The sequence below is a fragment of the Paroedura picta genome, chromosome 9 (assembly GCF_049243985.1).
Source record: "Paroedura picta isolate Pp20150507F chromosome 9, Ppicta_v3.0, whole genome shotgun sequence".
NCBI classification, from domain to species: Eukaryota; Metazoa; Chordata; class Lepidosauria; order Squamata; family Gekkonidae; genus Paroedura; species Paroedura picta.
This window is the reverse complement of record NC_135377.1, coordinates 12,719,831-12,736,894: the sequence shown is the minus strand read 5'-3', so window position 1 is coordinate 12,736,894 and position 17,064 is coordinate 12,719,831. Positions and strand designations below refer to the sequence as shown.

At 47.1% G+C, this 17,064-nt stretch overlaps 1 protein-coding gene across 4 annotated transcripts in view; it reads right to left on the bottom strand.

Moving 5' to 3' along the window:
• Positions 1 to 17,064, bottom strand: part of SAMD12 (sterile alpha motif domain containing 12) — a 219,336-nt gene that overhangs the window by 47,435 nt on the left and 154,837 nt on the right. The window contains exon 5 of one of the 4 annotated variants that reach the window (XM_077351613.1): positions 13,493 to 13,599. The exons of 2 other annotated variants lie outside the window; for them this stretch is intronic. In XM_077351613.1, coding sequence (XP_077207728.1) covers positions 13,544 to 13,599 — 56 coding nt within the window. In that variant the 3' untranslated portion in view covers positions 13,493 to 13,543. Of the gene's footprint in view, positions 1 to 13,492; positions 13,600 to 17,064 lie in introns of those variants that run through there. One more of the 4 variants, XM_077351612.1, reaches the window with a different exon arrangement.

Here is a 17,064-nt window from a genome sequence, read left to right as displayed (position 1 = left end):
AACTTACTGGGGAATGGCGATTTGGACTGCATTCGGCCAAATTGTGCCTGAATCAAAGCTGATTGGCGCACTTTTTGGCAGGATCAGATAGCACATACCTAGTGCCCAGTGAGCACCCAACATTAGCCCTTCCACTCCTTCCGGGAAATGGGAGACCACTCCAGAAGACTTTGTAACATTGCAAAGGTATCAAGAAGGATTCCCTGCTTTTTGGTTGAAGGGTAGCCAACTTCCCCGGCTCCCCTTAGCCCAGCTAGCAGCAGTCTGCGAAATAATTTTCCAAACTAGAATTTTCCAACCTAGATTTGGCAACCAAGGTTAGTTTGGCTCTGACTCAGCAGTTTTGAAATCCTTTTTTTTTGGGGGGGGGGAGTGTGCAGATGGCACTAACGTACATCAGTCAGTGCATCGGTAAAACGATAGAGCAACAACTTTGTTAACAGAGTCAACAACTCGACTTATCCCCTTTGTTTCCCCCACTGCCTCTAGCGGGCCTCTCTAGGCAGCTTAGCAAACAACTGACAACTCAACAACCAGGCCTGTTTTAGACCACTGGCTGAGACTTGCTGAAGATTCTGTCAAACTGGATGAGAAAGCAACCTAACCTTATACCTGTCAAGATTATATACTAATGATTATGTATTTTGGCCAGAACTGTGCCAGAATCAGGGCTTATTTACATCTCAGGGCTTAGTTACATTAGAATTCAGCTACCGAGGTTGTACGTACACATAAAGAGGGAGGGAGGGGGGACAGCTCTCCGATAGCCACAAGCTGCAAGCTCTTCTCAAAGCTCCGTAAAAGTGAAATCCTCCACTGATGCAATGTTCTACTTAAAATTACAAAGCACTAACGCTAAAATTAACTCGCTCTGGGCTATCTTAAAATAGTAGATTGCTAGTTCGGAGCGTATGGGTGTTCTCAGTTAGCTGCCACTGTTGAAAATATAAAAGTGGTTTATTACATACATAATTATATATAAAATCCCTGCCTAGTACTTTTCCTTCCTAGTTGCAAGAGAAGAAGTGTAACTACATCCTGGATGGCAAAGTCTAGCATCAAAGGGCTATTGCACCATTAAAAGAAAAAAAGAAAAAACCTGCACGAAGCAGCTCAGATCCTTAAAGTATTGCTGAGGCTCCCCCAAAAAATGTCCTTTTCTTTTTGTGTTCTTTCTTCCACCTTGGCGTGGTGGTTAAGAGGTGCAGCCTCTAATCCGGAGAACTGAGTCTGATTCCCCACTCCTCAACATGCAGTCAGCTAGTTGACCTTGGACCAATCATAATTCTCAGAGCTCTTTCGGACTCACTTATAGGGTGTCTGCTGTGGGGAGAGAAGGGGTAGGTGATTGTAAGCTGCTTTGAGACTCCTCACAAGATGTCATGGCCCCACTGCATACTGCATTGGTCAGCCCCCAGTCCTGTGTGCAGTTCTGGAGGCTTCACTTTGAAAAGACAAAATTGAGAAGGTGATGAGGAGAGGATGAGAATGATTCAGGTAACTAGTTCTTCTAGGTAACACTTCTAGGTAACACTGTGTGTGAACGAGACCTGGGGGTACTTGTGGATTGTAAACTAAACATGAGCAGGCAGTGTGATGCAGCGGTAAAAAAGGCAAATGCCATTTTGGGCTGTATCAACAGGGGCATCACATCAAAATCACAAGATGTCATAGTCCCATTGTATACGGCACTGGTCAGACCACACCTGGAGTACTGTGTGCAGTTCTGGAGGCCTCACTTCAAGAAGGACGTAGATAAAATTGAAAGGGTACAGAGGAGAGCTACGAGGATGATCTGGGGCCAAGGGACCAAGCCCTATGAAGATAGGTTGAGGGACTTGGGAATGTTCAGCCTGGAGAAGTTGTGGTTGAGAGGGGACATGATGACTCTCTTTAAGTATTTGAAAGGTTGTCATTTAGAGGAGGGAAGGGGGCAGTTCCTGTTGGCCACAGGACCCGCAGTAATGGGTTTAAACTACATGTAGAACAATATTGGCTAGATATCAGGGGGTAAATTTCACAGTCAGAGTAGTTCAGCAGTGGAATCGACTGCCTAAGGAGATGGGGAGCTCCCCCTCATGGGCAGTCTTCAAGCAGTGGCCAGACAGATACTTATCATGGATGCTTTAGGCTGATCCTGCATTGAAAGGGGCCGCAGGCTCCATGATGCCCACTGGTCCCATGCAGGGGATTGCTGGAGTAAAATGACTTTGTGGAGAGGCACAATGCATTCATTTCATGGAATGCCATGCAGCTAGAATTTCCAGAGTAATGGCGGCCATTCTGGGACGTCAACAGCTACCTCCATAGCTAGACCGTCTACATCAGGGGTAGTCAAGCTGCGGCCCTCCAGATGTCCATGGACTACAATTCCCAGGAGCCCCCTGCCAGCATTCGCTGGCAGGGGCTTCTGGGAATTGTAGTCCATGGACATCTGGAGGGCCACAGTTTGACTACCCCTGGTCTACATCTATTCTCTACCGCTATCCTCTGTCCTGCATTCCTCAGCGGACGTTCCTTCTCTTTTTGCCATCATTCAATCCCTGCTTTCTTTCCAATCCCCCACAGAGGCAGTCCCCCTCTTTCAAATTCTTCACAGAAGCTCTTCTGTTTTCAGAAATAAACCCCTTAACCCAGAGATGACCAATATTGTAGGCAAGTAAAGTAGTATCAGGAAGATACCCATGCTGGCCAGAGCAATTAGATTCGCGCTCAGTAGCAACTCCTCACAAAGTTTTAAGGCATGAGCTTTTGAGAGTCAAAGCCCATATCTGAGAAGGGGAGTTCTGATGCTCAAAAGCTCATACCTCAAAAAATCTTGAGAGTCTCTATGGTGGCACTGGACTAGTATCTTCAGTCTGGATTCCCAGCCTGGGCTCTGTGGACCCCCGGGGGTCCGTGAGAGCTTTGGAGGGGGTTCCACAGCTTGTCCCCTCCTGCCATATTGGACTCAACCACAAGGTAGGGAATTGGCTCCTCCTCTCTGCTGAGTTTGAGTTCTCTTTTGAAGAGAACTCAAACCAGTTTCTTTCTGCAGACTGTGCTCAAAGTTTATGCCTTCAAAAGACCTCTAAAAAGCCTCTACTTTTGAAGGAAAAGGAAGAAGCACCACAAAGATGTCAAAAGTCTGGAGAGTCAAGCAAGCAAGGCTGCTGTACAAGGTTGTCAACCTGCAGGTGGTGGATGGAGCTCTCCTGCTAGTACAAGTATTCTCCAGTGACAAAGATCAGCTCACCTGGAGAAAGTGAGTGCTTTGGAAGGTGGAGTCTATGGGGTTATGCCCCAAAGGCCACCCTCCTCAGCTTCCACCCCCCCTCCCAAATTTCCAGATATTTCCCAACCCGGAGCTGGCAACCCGACCACTGCATGAAGTCCTGAAAGCCAAGGGTAGTCAACTTGTGGTCCTCCAGATGTCCATGGACTACAATTCCCATTGTAGTCCATGGACATCTGGACATCTCGTGGGAATTGTAGTCCATGGACATCTGGAGGACCACAGGTTGACTACCCCTGCTCAAAGTCACTTTCTCCCAAGTAAGAGGTGGCCAGTCTGCATCCCACAAGCAAAAGGAGGCCATTGTGTGAAGCCTCCATCTCACAAGAGCAAACCACACTGCGAAGATCTCTACAAAGGAGATCCACTTATTATTCTGCACACTTTCCTCACTTTCAAGAGTGGCACAAACTTTTCAACAAGTCCTTCCATTATTAGTTATTAGCTGTTTCAATGTCAGCCGTTCTTTCCTGCAGCACCAATTAATTTAAGGCTCCTTCTCTCACACTTGTTCTCAATGGCTCCTGCATTTTCCAACGTAATTCTTTATCGCCAAGGCAGAAACGCACTTAATGCTGTCTAATTCAACTTTTTAAAGTGCCATGCCGTACATCCATGGGTGACACGTTTCCTCTTTGCTTTCCGCCTCTCAGTACTGCCAATCCAATTTAGCATTCAATTTGGGTCTGGTAGTTATTTAATATTGTTCTGGGAGAGATTTCAGCCACTAAACTAAAACCACTTCCTGTGCACAGAAGGCTCAGAGCTGTTTCAGGAACCTTAGACACAAATTTCACAGGGAATTATTCTACATCACCATGCTTATTAATAACCCAAAAGAATGAGGCAGTGCCTGTTTATACTACATTTCAACAGGATCACGGAATTCAGCTGTCTGAGAATCTCAGCTTTCAGTTCAAATACAAAATTCTAGTCCTCATGGCTGCACACAGATGCTCAAAAGCACAGGAGCAATATCTGCTGAAATCTTAGAAGCAAGTGAAGAAGCCAAATAAGATTTCCATTACGGTATAGTGGTTAAGAGTGGCAGCTCCTAATCTGGAGAACGGGTTTTGGTTCCCCGCTCCTCCACATGCAGCCAGCTGGGTGATCTTGAGCCAGTTAGAGTTCTCTGTCCCCTAGGTAGGAGAATGCTGAGATAGAGGTACCCCTGAATGAGGTATACCTAGTGGATTTATGGTGGAGACAAGATATGAAGAAGAAGAGTTGGCTCTTATATGTCGCTTTTCTCTACCAGAAGGAGTCTCAAAGCAGCTTCCAATCGTCTTCCCTTTCCTCTCCCCAAAACAGACACCCTGTGAGAGAGCCCTGATATTACTGCTCGGTCAGATCAGCTTTATCAATGCTGTGCCAAGCCCAAGGTCACCCAGGTAATTGTATAGGGGGGAGAGAGGAATCAAACCCAGCTCACCAGATTAGAAATCTGTGCTCCTAACAACTACACCAAGCTGGCTCTTGGAAACTCAGGGAAGCACAAGCCCACCATCCATTCCTTCAAGGCAACATATAAGGTTGCCCTATACTGAATGCAGAATGGGTCATTAACCAGTGTAGGTCAGCAGTGCTATGCTAGTGTACTGGACAGAGAGTGGCTTTCTCCATGCCTATCTGTTGCGTTGCCAATTCCAGGTGGGGGAATTCTGGGAAATTTGAGGGGGTGGAGCCTCAAGGGGTGTGGTTTGAGAAGGTGAGGAAGCTCAGCATGGCATATGGTTGCCCTCCAAAACAACCATTTTCTCCCGTGGAAATGTGCCTGTCATCTGGAGATCAGCTGTAATTCCATTCCTCATTTCCCTGGCCCTTTAAATGGGGACGTCAGGTACCAAAATTTGAAACCTTCTGCAACTACCTTCAAGCTATCAAGCCTTCCATGTTAGTCTGCACTAAATGCCGGGCTGTCGTTCTCCAATTGGTTGACTCCCACCACCCAGAAAGCGTGAGGCCTCTCTTTGCAGTCACTTCCTGGCCACACCATCCGGCCCTGCAGGGGACTCAGGACATTTCAACGCCTCTCGCGCCCCTCTCTCGCTTGTGGTGGCAACGAGCTGTGGTGAATGTTCTCCACGGTGATTGATGACTCGCCATATCTTACTGGATAAGATTGCATCAGCAGTACCCGAAAAGTAAATGGCGCTGTCAGACTCCATTCAAGGAAAGCTAGGAGCTTGGGCCAAGATCATTAATGGAAGCCGTCAGAAACAGGCAGCTACCAAATGCTGCTCTCGCATTCATGACTAAATTTAGAGTGCCGGTATAACATTATGAGAGCGATGCCACTTTCAGCAATCCAATTTTTATCAATGGAGAGTGAGCTAGACTGGGATGACTGGTTTACAGGAATGATCTGGGCTTGGAGGACAGAGGCTTCCAAGGTCGTGGAGGTAAGGTGTCCAACTGGGTGTGGTAAGAAGCCCCCAGTGGACAAGGGAATTCTCGCACAATGGAGCAACAATCAAGCAACAAAGCATGCGAGGGCAAGGAAAGCCATGCTGAAGCAGAATGGAACAGAGGTTGGATGATTCACAGAGAGGTGAGAAGAATCAGGGAGTTCTTGCAAAGGGGCAGGTGGAATCACACAACGAACTCTTAGCAAAATCAAGTATTACAGAGGACTAGGAGGCAAGCCCATAGCATCCAGGAATACAACGGGTGCTAGATGCGGGGGTGAGGTGGAAGAACTCTGCAGATGGCCTCTCCCTCCCCACCAGGACCTGGAAAGGCTGCAGGCTGCAGGCTGGAGGCCCCCGGGCAGGAAACACCAGCAGGGGCAGCTCTCCCCTTGGAAAGAAGAAAGGAGGAGGGGGTGGTCAAGGGGTGGGGCACAGAAGACGATTGGCTGGCAGCTGGACAGACAGGCAAGCCGATTGGAGGAGGAAAAACTCAGGGGCAGGACAGCCACCCTGAATGGGTGTTAAGCGCTGAGTGGCACTTAAGCCATGAGACCATCTCCTCCTCCTAGGCCTTATTAAGTGGAACAGATTCTCTCCTGCTGGGAACTCCTTCCTAAAAATAATGGCAGACCAGCTCAAATTCCCCCTTGGAGATTGAAGGCTGTATTATGTTTAAGATGAGACGGCCGCTTCTGACAGCCTTACTCCCGACACTGTAACCTGCACACTACCAAAAGTGTAATGTGCACACCTCTGTCCATGCCGTTTCTCTCCGGAGGATGCAGGATCATTCCTGGCAGAGGCAGTAGAAATTTCTATGCTCGGTGGAAGAAGTGTGAAAAACAGTGCTACAAGTTATGGTAGGAGGCAAACACCATGGAAGCCATTTCAAGTGGCTTCCAAAGGATTATTTTTTAAAGTTCTTAAATAAACCTAGTCCAAGAATCCCTGGAACAAACTCTGAATGGGCAGTAATCTTCTAATGTGGGACAGCTACATAAGAATGTAAAAGAAACCATACTGGATCAGGCCAGTGGCCCATCCAGGCCAACACTCTGTGTCACACCATGGCTAGAACCCAACTGCTTGTTAAGGGGTGTTCAGTGGCCCAAGGTCGCCCAGCAAGCTGCCATGGCAGAGTGAGGATTTGAACCTGGGTCTCCGAGATCTTAGTCTGACTGAGAGAGAGAGATAGAAAAGGCAACCATTCTCAAGCTCAAAAAACAATTCCGTAGCTTAAAATGACATTCAGAAGAGGGTAGAAGCAGTCTACATCAACAGCTAAGGAGGTGGATCTTCAAAGGATGTGGAACAGCTAATTCCCCAGGTTGGACCAGACTCTAATAGTGAAACTTAAAAGTTTCTCAGATAGTAACTGGCTAATCAGACAAACGGCTACAGGAACCAAGTTAACGCCAAAAGGACATTTTCATCCAGAAGAACAGGCGGCTGGGTATTTAGCCCTGATACTCATGGGAATAATTATTAAATGCAGTTTGACAGTTGCCATGTGGGAGGGTGGTGGGGGTGGGAGGGAAAGGGAGGAAGTTAATAAAGAGTCAAATGATAAGTGCTCGGCATCCTGATTCACTTTGAGATTTGGTATCTTCTACTTACAGGACAGATAGCCGACCCATCATAAACGACAAATGGAAATTTTTTCCTTGGGCTAGCTAAATATCCAGTTGAGTGAATTTTCATTAAAAGAGAGAAAAAGCAGAAGAAACCAGTGGTGATACGATCCCCTGGGGAAAACGTATTTCAATTATAATCGTCCACGTTCTATTTCAAATTCTCCTCTCGCACCTCCTCAAGAACCTGACCTGATATTTCCAGCCTGTTCTTGTGCAAACCTCTAGGATATGGTAATTCTCAAATTTGCAGCCACCTAGAAGTGAGAAACATGCAGAGTTGACTGCTCCTCAGATAGCTCCTCTGCATAACTTTGGGTGGAGCTTATTCATCAGGCTTGATTGTTGAGATTTCTGCAAAGGAGGGACAATACAGTCGAACTGGTAAAGACAGAATTACGCTTCTTTCCCTTGTGTATATTCTGTATATGATATCGGCATTCATCATGCTAACCTGGAATGACAGACCAGATATGAATAGACCAAGTAAGCCCAATCCCATAATATCTCAGAAGCTCTTGGAAGGGCAACCTCCGAAGAATACCAGGGCTGTGACGTGTGGGCAGACAATGGCAAAGGAGACTAAGACGTATGAGGAAAGGTTTGGGGAGCTTGGTCTGTTTAGCTTGTAGAGGAGACGGGGATCTGAGGACCATCTTCAAGTATTTAAAAGGGTGCCATATATAGGATAGAGCAGAGTTGTTCTTTCTTGTCCCAGATGGATAGACCAGGACGAATGGGATGAAATTAATTCAAAAGAAATTCCGTCTAAACATCCGGAAGAAGTTCTTGACAGTTAGAGCAGTTTCTCAGTGGAACAGGCTTCCTCGGGAGGTGGTGGGTTCTCCATCTTTGGAGATTTTTAAACAGAGGCTGGATAGCCATCTGACGGAGAGGCTGATTCTGTGAAGGTTCAATGGGGTGGCAGGTGACAGTGGATGAGCGATAGGGTTGTGAGTGTCCTGCATAGTGCTGGGGTTGGACTAGATGACCCAGGATGTCCCTTCCAACTCTATGATCCTAAGAAGGCAATGGCAAACCACCTCTGGTTTCACTTGCTGTGAAATCCCCATTGGCTGCGACATTACAGCACTTGACAATATAACCACAAGTGTTTTTAACTTGCAGAGGGCATAAACCTTTGGAAGCAACGACTACTCTGAGGAACAGAGAGTGGAACACACAGATTTCAGGTTCCCAATATTCACACAGACTTTCCAGTTCCTTGGACTGGAGGGTGGTGGGGCATAAGCCCTGTGGATTTTTTCCCTCACACTACCAATCACTCTAGTTTTTCATGTTGAGTTTTTTTTGCGACAGCTTCTTCTAACAGAAGAAGGGTCATGTTTGGGCCCAAGACACCTTCCCAAGCAGCTTCATATTTGCATCCGTCAATCACTAGTATGAGATGAAAAGGGCATGTCTCCGCATCCCAAAATTGTTTTCTGCTGCACAGTCCCACCACTTTTGTTAATTACAAAGCACAGGCTTAAGATCTCAACCATGTGCTTCCGCAAAGCCAAGCCACAGCGTCCCTGCAGTGCTCCTCTTCTAGAACCCGCGAGTGACACCCTCGAACTCAGAGACAGGCATGGAAAAGCCGGCTGTGGTTACTCAGCGTTACGATTCTCTGCCCACGCCGAACGGCACTTTCCTCTCTGCTCCGGCTTCCTGTGACCTTGGGCTGTGCCCCAGTGCAGAAACCAGATCTGAGATCCCAGGCCAAGCTGCTCCCTTAAACGTTTAATGAGTTCTGCTTTTAATACGTCTGGTGGAGGCTCAAAGAATCATGCCTCGCCGAGGAGACGTATCTGCGGGATAAGACAGCGTTTTCTCTTAAGTTTTAGCGTTTCCCGTCATTTGTATTCCGTGCAGGTGTTTTTTATTAACCTTTCATACCTCTGCTCAAAGCTTTAGATTGGACTACTTTAAATATCAAATACGGCATGATTTCCATTTTTTTTTTCGGGGGGGGGGATTTTCTTATGCCAATTTCACTCATATCTTTGAGACGTCACAGAGGCTGTAAGACGGAGAGGGCTTGGGTTTCTGTTGTTGTCGTTTCCTCTCCCGAGGCTTTTAATAGGAGAAGATGGAGGAATTGAAGATTGCGGAAATCAGGACCGTCCCACTGGATCACGACGGCGAAACGAGAGGCACCAGCGTTGTCCTTATTTATTTGGGTTTTCTCCGTCTATTTATATTCCCGTCTGTCTTCAGAGGACTGCCGATCACCTTGCCTCCCGATGCCTGTTCCTTTCTTTTTTTTCCCCCAGCTGTTTCAATTATTCCAGAACTACCTCAAGCACAAAACGCCAACTACAGCGTTCAAAAGCAATTAATAAGAACATTCCAGCTCTGTTCATTTGTGACTTTCCTGGGAGAAATCTCAGCCTGGTATGACTCTCATACCACACACACGCTGTCTCTCTCAGTCTTGCCTCTTTGCAGGGAAAAGAAGGAGGCAAATACTTCTGGATTTTGAGCCTTGGGTATATTTTATATGTGACTAGAAGCCATGAGAAGAAAGAGAGTAGGTTTTTCTTCCCTGCTTTTCTCTACTTAAGGGGTCCCCAAGCACTTACTATTGCGTTCACTTCCCCTCCCCCCACAACAGTCACCTTGGGAGATGCACATCTTGTGAGATTCCTCATTCTGACTCACATCCTCGGTCCATCAAGGTCAGGATTGTCTACTCCAGTGGTTCTCAACCTGGGGGTCAGGACCCCTTTGGGGGTCGAACGACCCTTTCCCAGGGGTCGCAGCAGGGCAAGCAGTTTGGTCGGCAAGGGGAGCATCATGTGACAATGTGAAAGGCCTGAGTCCCTGGAGAGCCCCCGCAAGTCTGAGTAGGCCAGTGGTTCTCAACCTTCCTAATGCCGCGACCCTTCAGTACAGTTCCTCGTGTTGTGGTGACCCCCAACCATAAAACTATGCAAGGGTTCTTTCACAGAAATTAAACCGAAACTGACCAATGGCGTGAAGATCCCTTGTTCATGATTGTATATCAATTGGTTTTTTTTCAGGGTTTCTCAGTTCAGTTCTGCCTCTTGTCTCACCATACCCATCTCATTCTTTTCCACTGCTCCAGACAGAATAACACTCTATCTCGATCTACCCTGCAAGGCTGTTGTGCGGATGGCCCTCCCCGGCCAACCTGTTTGCCCTGCTGCCCCCCCTGTGAAAGGTCTGTTTCTCGAACCCCAGGTTGAGAACCACTGATCTAGTTCTACATGATCTGTTTGGACTGGCAGCAGCTCTTCGGGGTTTCAGGCAGTAAGAGGCCTTTCTGAACATGTCCTGGAAATGCCAAGGGACTGATCCTGTAACTTTGTGTGGACAAAACATGAGCTCTACCACAAAGCCAGGGCTCAAACCCCAAGCAATGCAACACAGAGAAAAATGTGAACTGAGTGGTACCAGATTTGTTGCAGGCGGTCTCTTGGAATCCGTTATCGGCTTCTTTCAGTTAGCATTACCAGTGTCTAGGTCAGGTCTAGGGATCTCCTGGAATTTCAGCTCATCTACAAAGATCAGTTCCCCTGGAGAAAACGGATGCTTTGGAAGATAGACTCTAGGGTAGCGGTGGCCAAATTGTGGCTCTCCATGGACGTCTGGAAAGCCAGGGTTTGACCATCCTTGCTCTAGGGCAAGAGTAGTCAACCTGTGGTCCTCCAGATGTGCATGGACTACAATTCCCATGAGCCCCTGCCAGCGTTTGCTGGCAGGGGCTCATGAGAATTGTAGTCCATGAACATCTGGAGGACTACAGGTTGACTACCTCTGCTCTAGGGCATGATGCCCCAACTGAGATCCCTGTCCTCCCCAGACTTCATCCCCAAATCTCCTGGAGCTGTCAAGCCTATCCCCCATTCCCTGATGGTGGTCAAGGAGGTCTGTGCTTTCAGTCCACAAATGGACCAAGAGAATTTGTTTCAGTTGGGTGGCCATGTTGGCCTGAGCCAGATGAGCCAGATTTGAGTACGTAGAGATCAACAGCATCTCTACGGAATAAGCTCTTGAGAGTCAAAACTCCCTTCGTCAGAGTTGAGTCAGCCCTGTGTCTCCACCATCGTTGATTCCATTTCTCTGGGGTCAGGGATGGTTCATGAGCCTAAGACACTTCTCAGTTGAGATTCCTTTCTGGGAAGCAATGTGAACCTGGCCATGAAGTGAGATTTTCTGTCCAGCTCCCAATGTGTGCTCTTCCATGTAGACAGCTAACATTTACTTCATCAATACATGCAATTCAACGCCGCTGGAATTGGTGGTGGCTACAGACATAGGCAGCTTCAAGAGGGGACTGGATATACATCTGGAGCAGAAGTCCATTAGTGACAATTAGCCACAAGATATAGTCTGGGGATGTGTTTGTCTGTATTCTCGGTGCTTTGGGGCAACAGTGGGAGGGCTCCTGGAGTTGTGGCCCAACTGGAGGATCTCCTGATGGCACCTGGGTTTGGGCCACTGCATGACACAGAGTGTTGGACTGGATGGGCCATTGGCCTGATCCAACATGGCTTCTCTTATAGAGAAGGTAGAGAAGAAGTACTTTCCCCCCTTTCTCACAATACAAGAACTCATGGGCACTCGGTGAAATGACCCCTCACTACCCCAGGATCTTGGATAGGGCAGGGCCTTTCCCAAGAACACCTGCTTGAGAGCCTGTCATCTGGAGGTGATAGGGATGGAACCTGGGGCCTTCTGCGTACAAAACAGAAGTTCTGCCACTGAGATGTGGTCTCTTCCCTACTTTCTAAGCTGACTCAGTTTGAAGGCCCGGCACAACAGTAACAGTCCTTGAAATCCAAAGTCCCAACCACAAGTCCCTGGATCACCACATGTTTTACAAACGTCAGAGTAATACAGAAACTGTTGGCAGAGAGAGCTGCAAACATCTTTCTCTATTAATCCTTTCTCTGTCTGCTGAAACAACTTCCTATTGTCGAATTCTATGCATTTCTGGCTTCCAAGGTTATGGAACAAAAAGAACAACCCCAAACCACACAAAACTTGTTTTTCTGTCATCTCGTGCAGTAACTTATTTTATTTAATGAGACCCGCTGTCAGCTCTGTATTATGCAAGCTTTTCATTGCGAATTTGACTTAACCACTAGTTAATCACTGACTCATAAAACAACTAGTTTAATGATGAAATCCAAAGGATCCAGGACTTTCAAAGGGAGTGCGGGTAATTATCGGCTCGGTTACAAAGGATACGTTATTTGATCTTGGGTTTTTTTTATTATCAATTAAAAAGACAGTGCCAAGTGGGCAGTCTCTGAGTTTTAATTACTTCGAAATCCGCACGCAGTTTTAGCAAACGGCTTTTGTTTATGCTTGCACAACCCAGCCTCTAGCTCTAGGCATTATTTAGGATGGTTTTCAAAAAAGAGGCGAGGACAAGGGTCCTCAGCGTGTGGCCTGTCGGCACCACGGCACCCGCCAACAACTTTTCTGGTACTTGCCAAATGATTTTAGGAAGTTGGTGGTGCCAGGTAGAGGTTTAGCCTAGCAAGGATTCTGACTGACTATTAGAGATTAGATTGGCTGTGCAACTTTAACATTTTTTTTGTTTTGGCACCAGCTGCTGCCACAGCACAAGAATCTTCACTGTATGACTGCGGTGGCAATCATTCTGTAGCTCGCTCCACCTCCTATGGCAGCCATTTTGTAGTTGGCTGTGCCTCCAATGGCAGCCACTTTGGCAACCATTTGGTGGCTGCCTCCTATGACAGCCATTTTGTGGCTGGCTCTGCCTCCTATGGCAGCCATTTTGTGCCTCCTATGGCAACCATTTTGTGGTTGCCTCCTATAACAGCCATTTTGTGGTTGGCTCTGCCTCCTATGGTAGCCATTTTGTTGCTGCACCCTACTATGCTGAGTCACAATTACAAATGCACCCACAGGATGGGAAAAGGTTGGGAACCCCTGGGCTACAGCATTTCACATCCAGTGGGTTGGACTGTGTCAAAAATGTGTTTGTAGCTGGGGCGATTTTTGCTGAGTCCTCACAACTCCATACTCATGCTGCACTTGGAGGCCCCCAGCTCCCCAGCAGCAGCATTCCAGGGGATATTCTGCACAGCACCAGGAGGAGGGGAGACAGGAGAGCAACAGGGTCCTGTACAGAAACCCTTCCATGCACAGGCATTTCAGACATGCTGGACTGATGGTCACAGGCCAAGACCCTCCATCTGCCTGTTGAAGCAGCTGACTGTGTGCTCCTAGTCATCTCTTTGAAGGAGTATAATTGTGAAGCGAGGAAACCGCTCCAAGCAACCTGCAAAGGAGAAGGAGAAGGTGTTTGCAGTGCCCAGCTTAGCAGTGCGGGTGGGATTAAAAATAAGTGAGGGGATTTAGCTTTAATTATTCCGACTCAGAAATAAGGTGATTAATTGGGATGAGGCGGCAAATAAATACCATACGGTCAGGATGATAATTGCTAGCGCTGATTTGCTTTAACGCTCTCGTGTCCCCTCCCCACAACACAGGCGCTCCAAACTCTTGTTGCTCTTGTTTATAAGGTGTGTGGAAGGGACATAAAGCAACAGAAAGCAGGCTGCAGAAGGAGCCCAGAGCAAGAGTTGCAGGAGTTAGGTGACCCCCCTTGCTTCCTGCATAGCTTCCAGCTCAACTGGACAACTTAGCATGCACCCCAGTTTGCTGAAGTTGTATGTAAGTGGGAACTGGGGTGGTATTCTAGGACAGTCAGGCCTCTTGGGACAGTGAGTTCTAAACTGTGGGCAGAGTTTAAATATGCAAAGGGTGAGAAACACCAGGCTGCTTAAAGAATAAAGCAGTTTTTATTGTGAAGAGAAAAAAAAACTATTAATAGAAAGAGGAGAGAAAAGACTTTACTAAATATTCCAAAGGTTGCCCTTGGTCATTCTGTCTGCTCAACTGCTGTTCTGGGGGCAAGCAGGAAGGAAGTGTGTTCAAAGTGTGTTCAAAGGAGTAGGAAGTCTCATTTGAGCCAATCGGGATGCTGGAGGCGATCCTTTGAAAACCATCAGGAAGTTCCTATCTTAACTATGATAAATGCACACCTCCTCCGATGCCCCCTGCAGGACATTCTTTGTATTCTGCTCAATCATGCACACTACAGATTTTGCATATTCCAACACAAACAGAGTTGGCCAGCTCACCAGAGCATGAATGCTGAGCAAAGTTGGCTGAGGTACTTCCCAATGGGAGCCCACCAAGGAAGACTACACAGAGGAAGGCCTCTGTTGCGTTCTCTCTCTCTCTCTCTCTCTCTCTCTGCTCAGGATTGCCCTAAATTAGTAGTCTAGATGAGGTCATCAAACGAGGTCACAAATCAGGAATTCCAGGGTTCCATTCTGAACAAAACAAGTATTGAGGCCCTGGGATACCAAGGTGGCAAATAAAATATCCAAAATAGAATCTTCTGTTATTTCTTTATTCTTTTATATTCAAAACAGTCCCAACGCGTTTCGCCCACTAGCTTTGCCAAGGGACATAAAATTTATTGTTTTCAGACCAACTTCAATTTGGGAAATATATCTCTTAAACAGAGTGTAAGGTTGTTATAACAAGTCTGGAATGCCGTAAGCTACTTGTTTTGTATCTGATCCTTCACTGGGTCCTTCCCCTCTCAATTTATCATTAGGGTTCTGTTCTGAGCAATCCTGAATTCCTCCGGCATAAATGTCACCACCCACAAGCTATCTTGCCACATGACCATACTTTCTGACAAAGCTACAGAGTCCTGGGGAAACTTTTGTTTGTTTTAACAAAACCCTTTAGAGCCAGCTGTCCCCAGCCTCTGGTCGGGGACCGGTACCGGGCTGTGGATCAGTTGGTACCGGGCTGCAGCTCCTCCTCGTCCTCCTCCCCAGCTGCTGCCTCAGGGGCTGCCCTGCCACTCTGCCACCGGCTCACCTTTGGCACTTTCTGGTGGCTGCCATGGCTGGGGCTCCCCCTCGGTGTGGCACTGTGCAGCTGCTGCTGGCAGCACCCCCCAGTGGGTGGTGGGAAAGCAAGTGGAGCAGGGGCTCAGGCGGCAGTGACGTCCCTTGGCAAAAAACTAACCCCCCTCAGTAAAATTGCCAAGCGTTGACCGATCCCTGGTGATAAAAAGGTTGGGGACCACTGATTTAGACCACTCACACCATTCATATTTACAGTGATCTTTTAGCAGCAACTCTTGCCAGTGATAATTTCACCCGCCAGTAACTTAAGGGCATATTGTCTCATCACTGCCACTTTTAGCCCACAGCCTTCCTTCTGCATTCTGCACTTTCTCATTCCCGCTGTGTTCCTGTCCCTCCTGGTTTGCTGGACCTACGAGTCCTGCCGCCTGGTCTCCATTCCACATCCAAGTGGCCTATCCAAAATGCCTCCTCAGAAATAACCGTGGTCCACATCTCTGACAAACCACTTTGTCTTGTCCTTCAGTCAGACATCTTGGCCCGACTCTGTAGGGAGGGCACGTTGCTCTTCTAGAGCGTGATGTGACTATACAAAACCAGAACGCAAGGATTTTATGGCGCTCGGGGAGATATGTCATTTGTAGCTAAAATAACCCATCGCTGGGAATGCACACACAAAAGCTGTAACTATTTCTGCAACTTATGCAGAAAGACATTCAAGTCATGCAGGCGGTTATTTAAAGTGAGAGCCCCAAAACCCTAAATTAGATGCACTGATAGTAAATCTGGCAATGTGTGTGATGGAGACATCATTTACCGAGGCACGTTGAGTGTACAAGCTGTGCCCTTCTTTGTCCTCTTGGGTCACTGTCCTTAGCACACAGACTTTCAACGGAAGGGACATAATTCATTTGGTGTTACTGCAGGGGTGAGGAAACGGAGGCTATTTCCCAACATTCCCAAAATCTCTGGCGGTTTTAAAGTGTTGGAACATGAGAGATTTTGAGGTAAACCTTTTCACAGTCAGAATAGTTCAGCAGTGGAATAGGCTGCCTGGGGGGGGGGGGTGAGCAGCGGCTGGGTAGATAATTATCATGGATGGTTTAGGCTGATTCTGCATTGAGCAAGGGGTTGGACTAGATGGCCTGGGTGGCCCTTTCCAACTCTATGATTCTATGACTATCTGCAGTGTCCAAGACTGAACAGAATATAATGGGTATCCTGCAGGGGGCACCGGAAGAGATGTATATTTAGCATAGTTTGGATAGGAACTTCCTGATGATTTTCAAACGATCACTGGTGTCCTGCTTGTTTGAACATACTTCCTCCCAGCTTCCCTTCGGAACAGAAGTTGAAAAACAGAATGACTGCAGACAACAGTTAAAACAGTTAGTTAGGCCTCTCCTCTCCTCTTCTCTTTCCACACACAGTTGTTTTTTTCTTCTGAATAAAAGCTATTTTTATTATTTAAGCAGCCTGGATAGATATGTCTCTCCTTTTCTCTTTCCGTACATAGTTGTTTTTCTTCTGAATAAAAACAATTTGATTATTTAAGCAGCCTAGTGCTTCGCTTTCTCTGCATGTTCAAACTCTGCCAACATAAACATGGAAGGAAATTAGGAGGAATGCCTGGCAGTTGTGCCCACTTTGACGTGCCCATGTACCAGCGCTTAACACATCAGCTGTGTTTCAACGCTATAATCAAACGGATGTCATAAAATCATGCTGTAAGGATCATGCTGTTTCAATTCACCTTGTGGGGCATTAAAACATAACAAGGTGAATGAAAGCTTATACCCAGAATTAAACCGTGTGGGTCTTAAAGGAGCCACTGGACAGAAATTTCCTTCTAT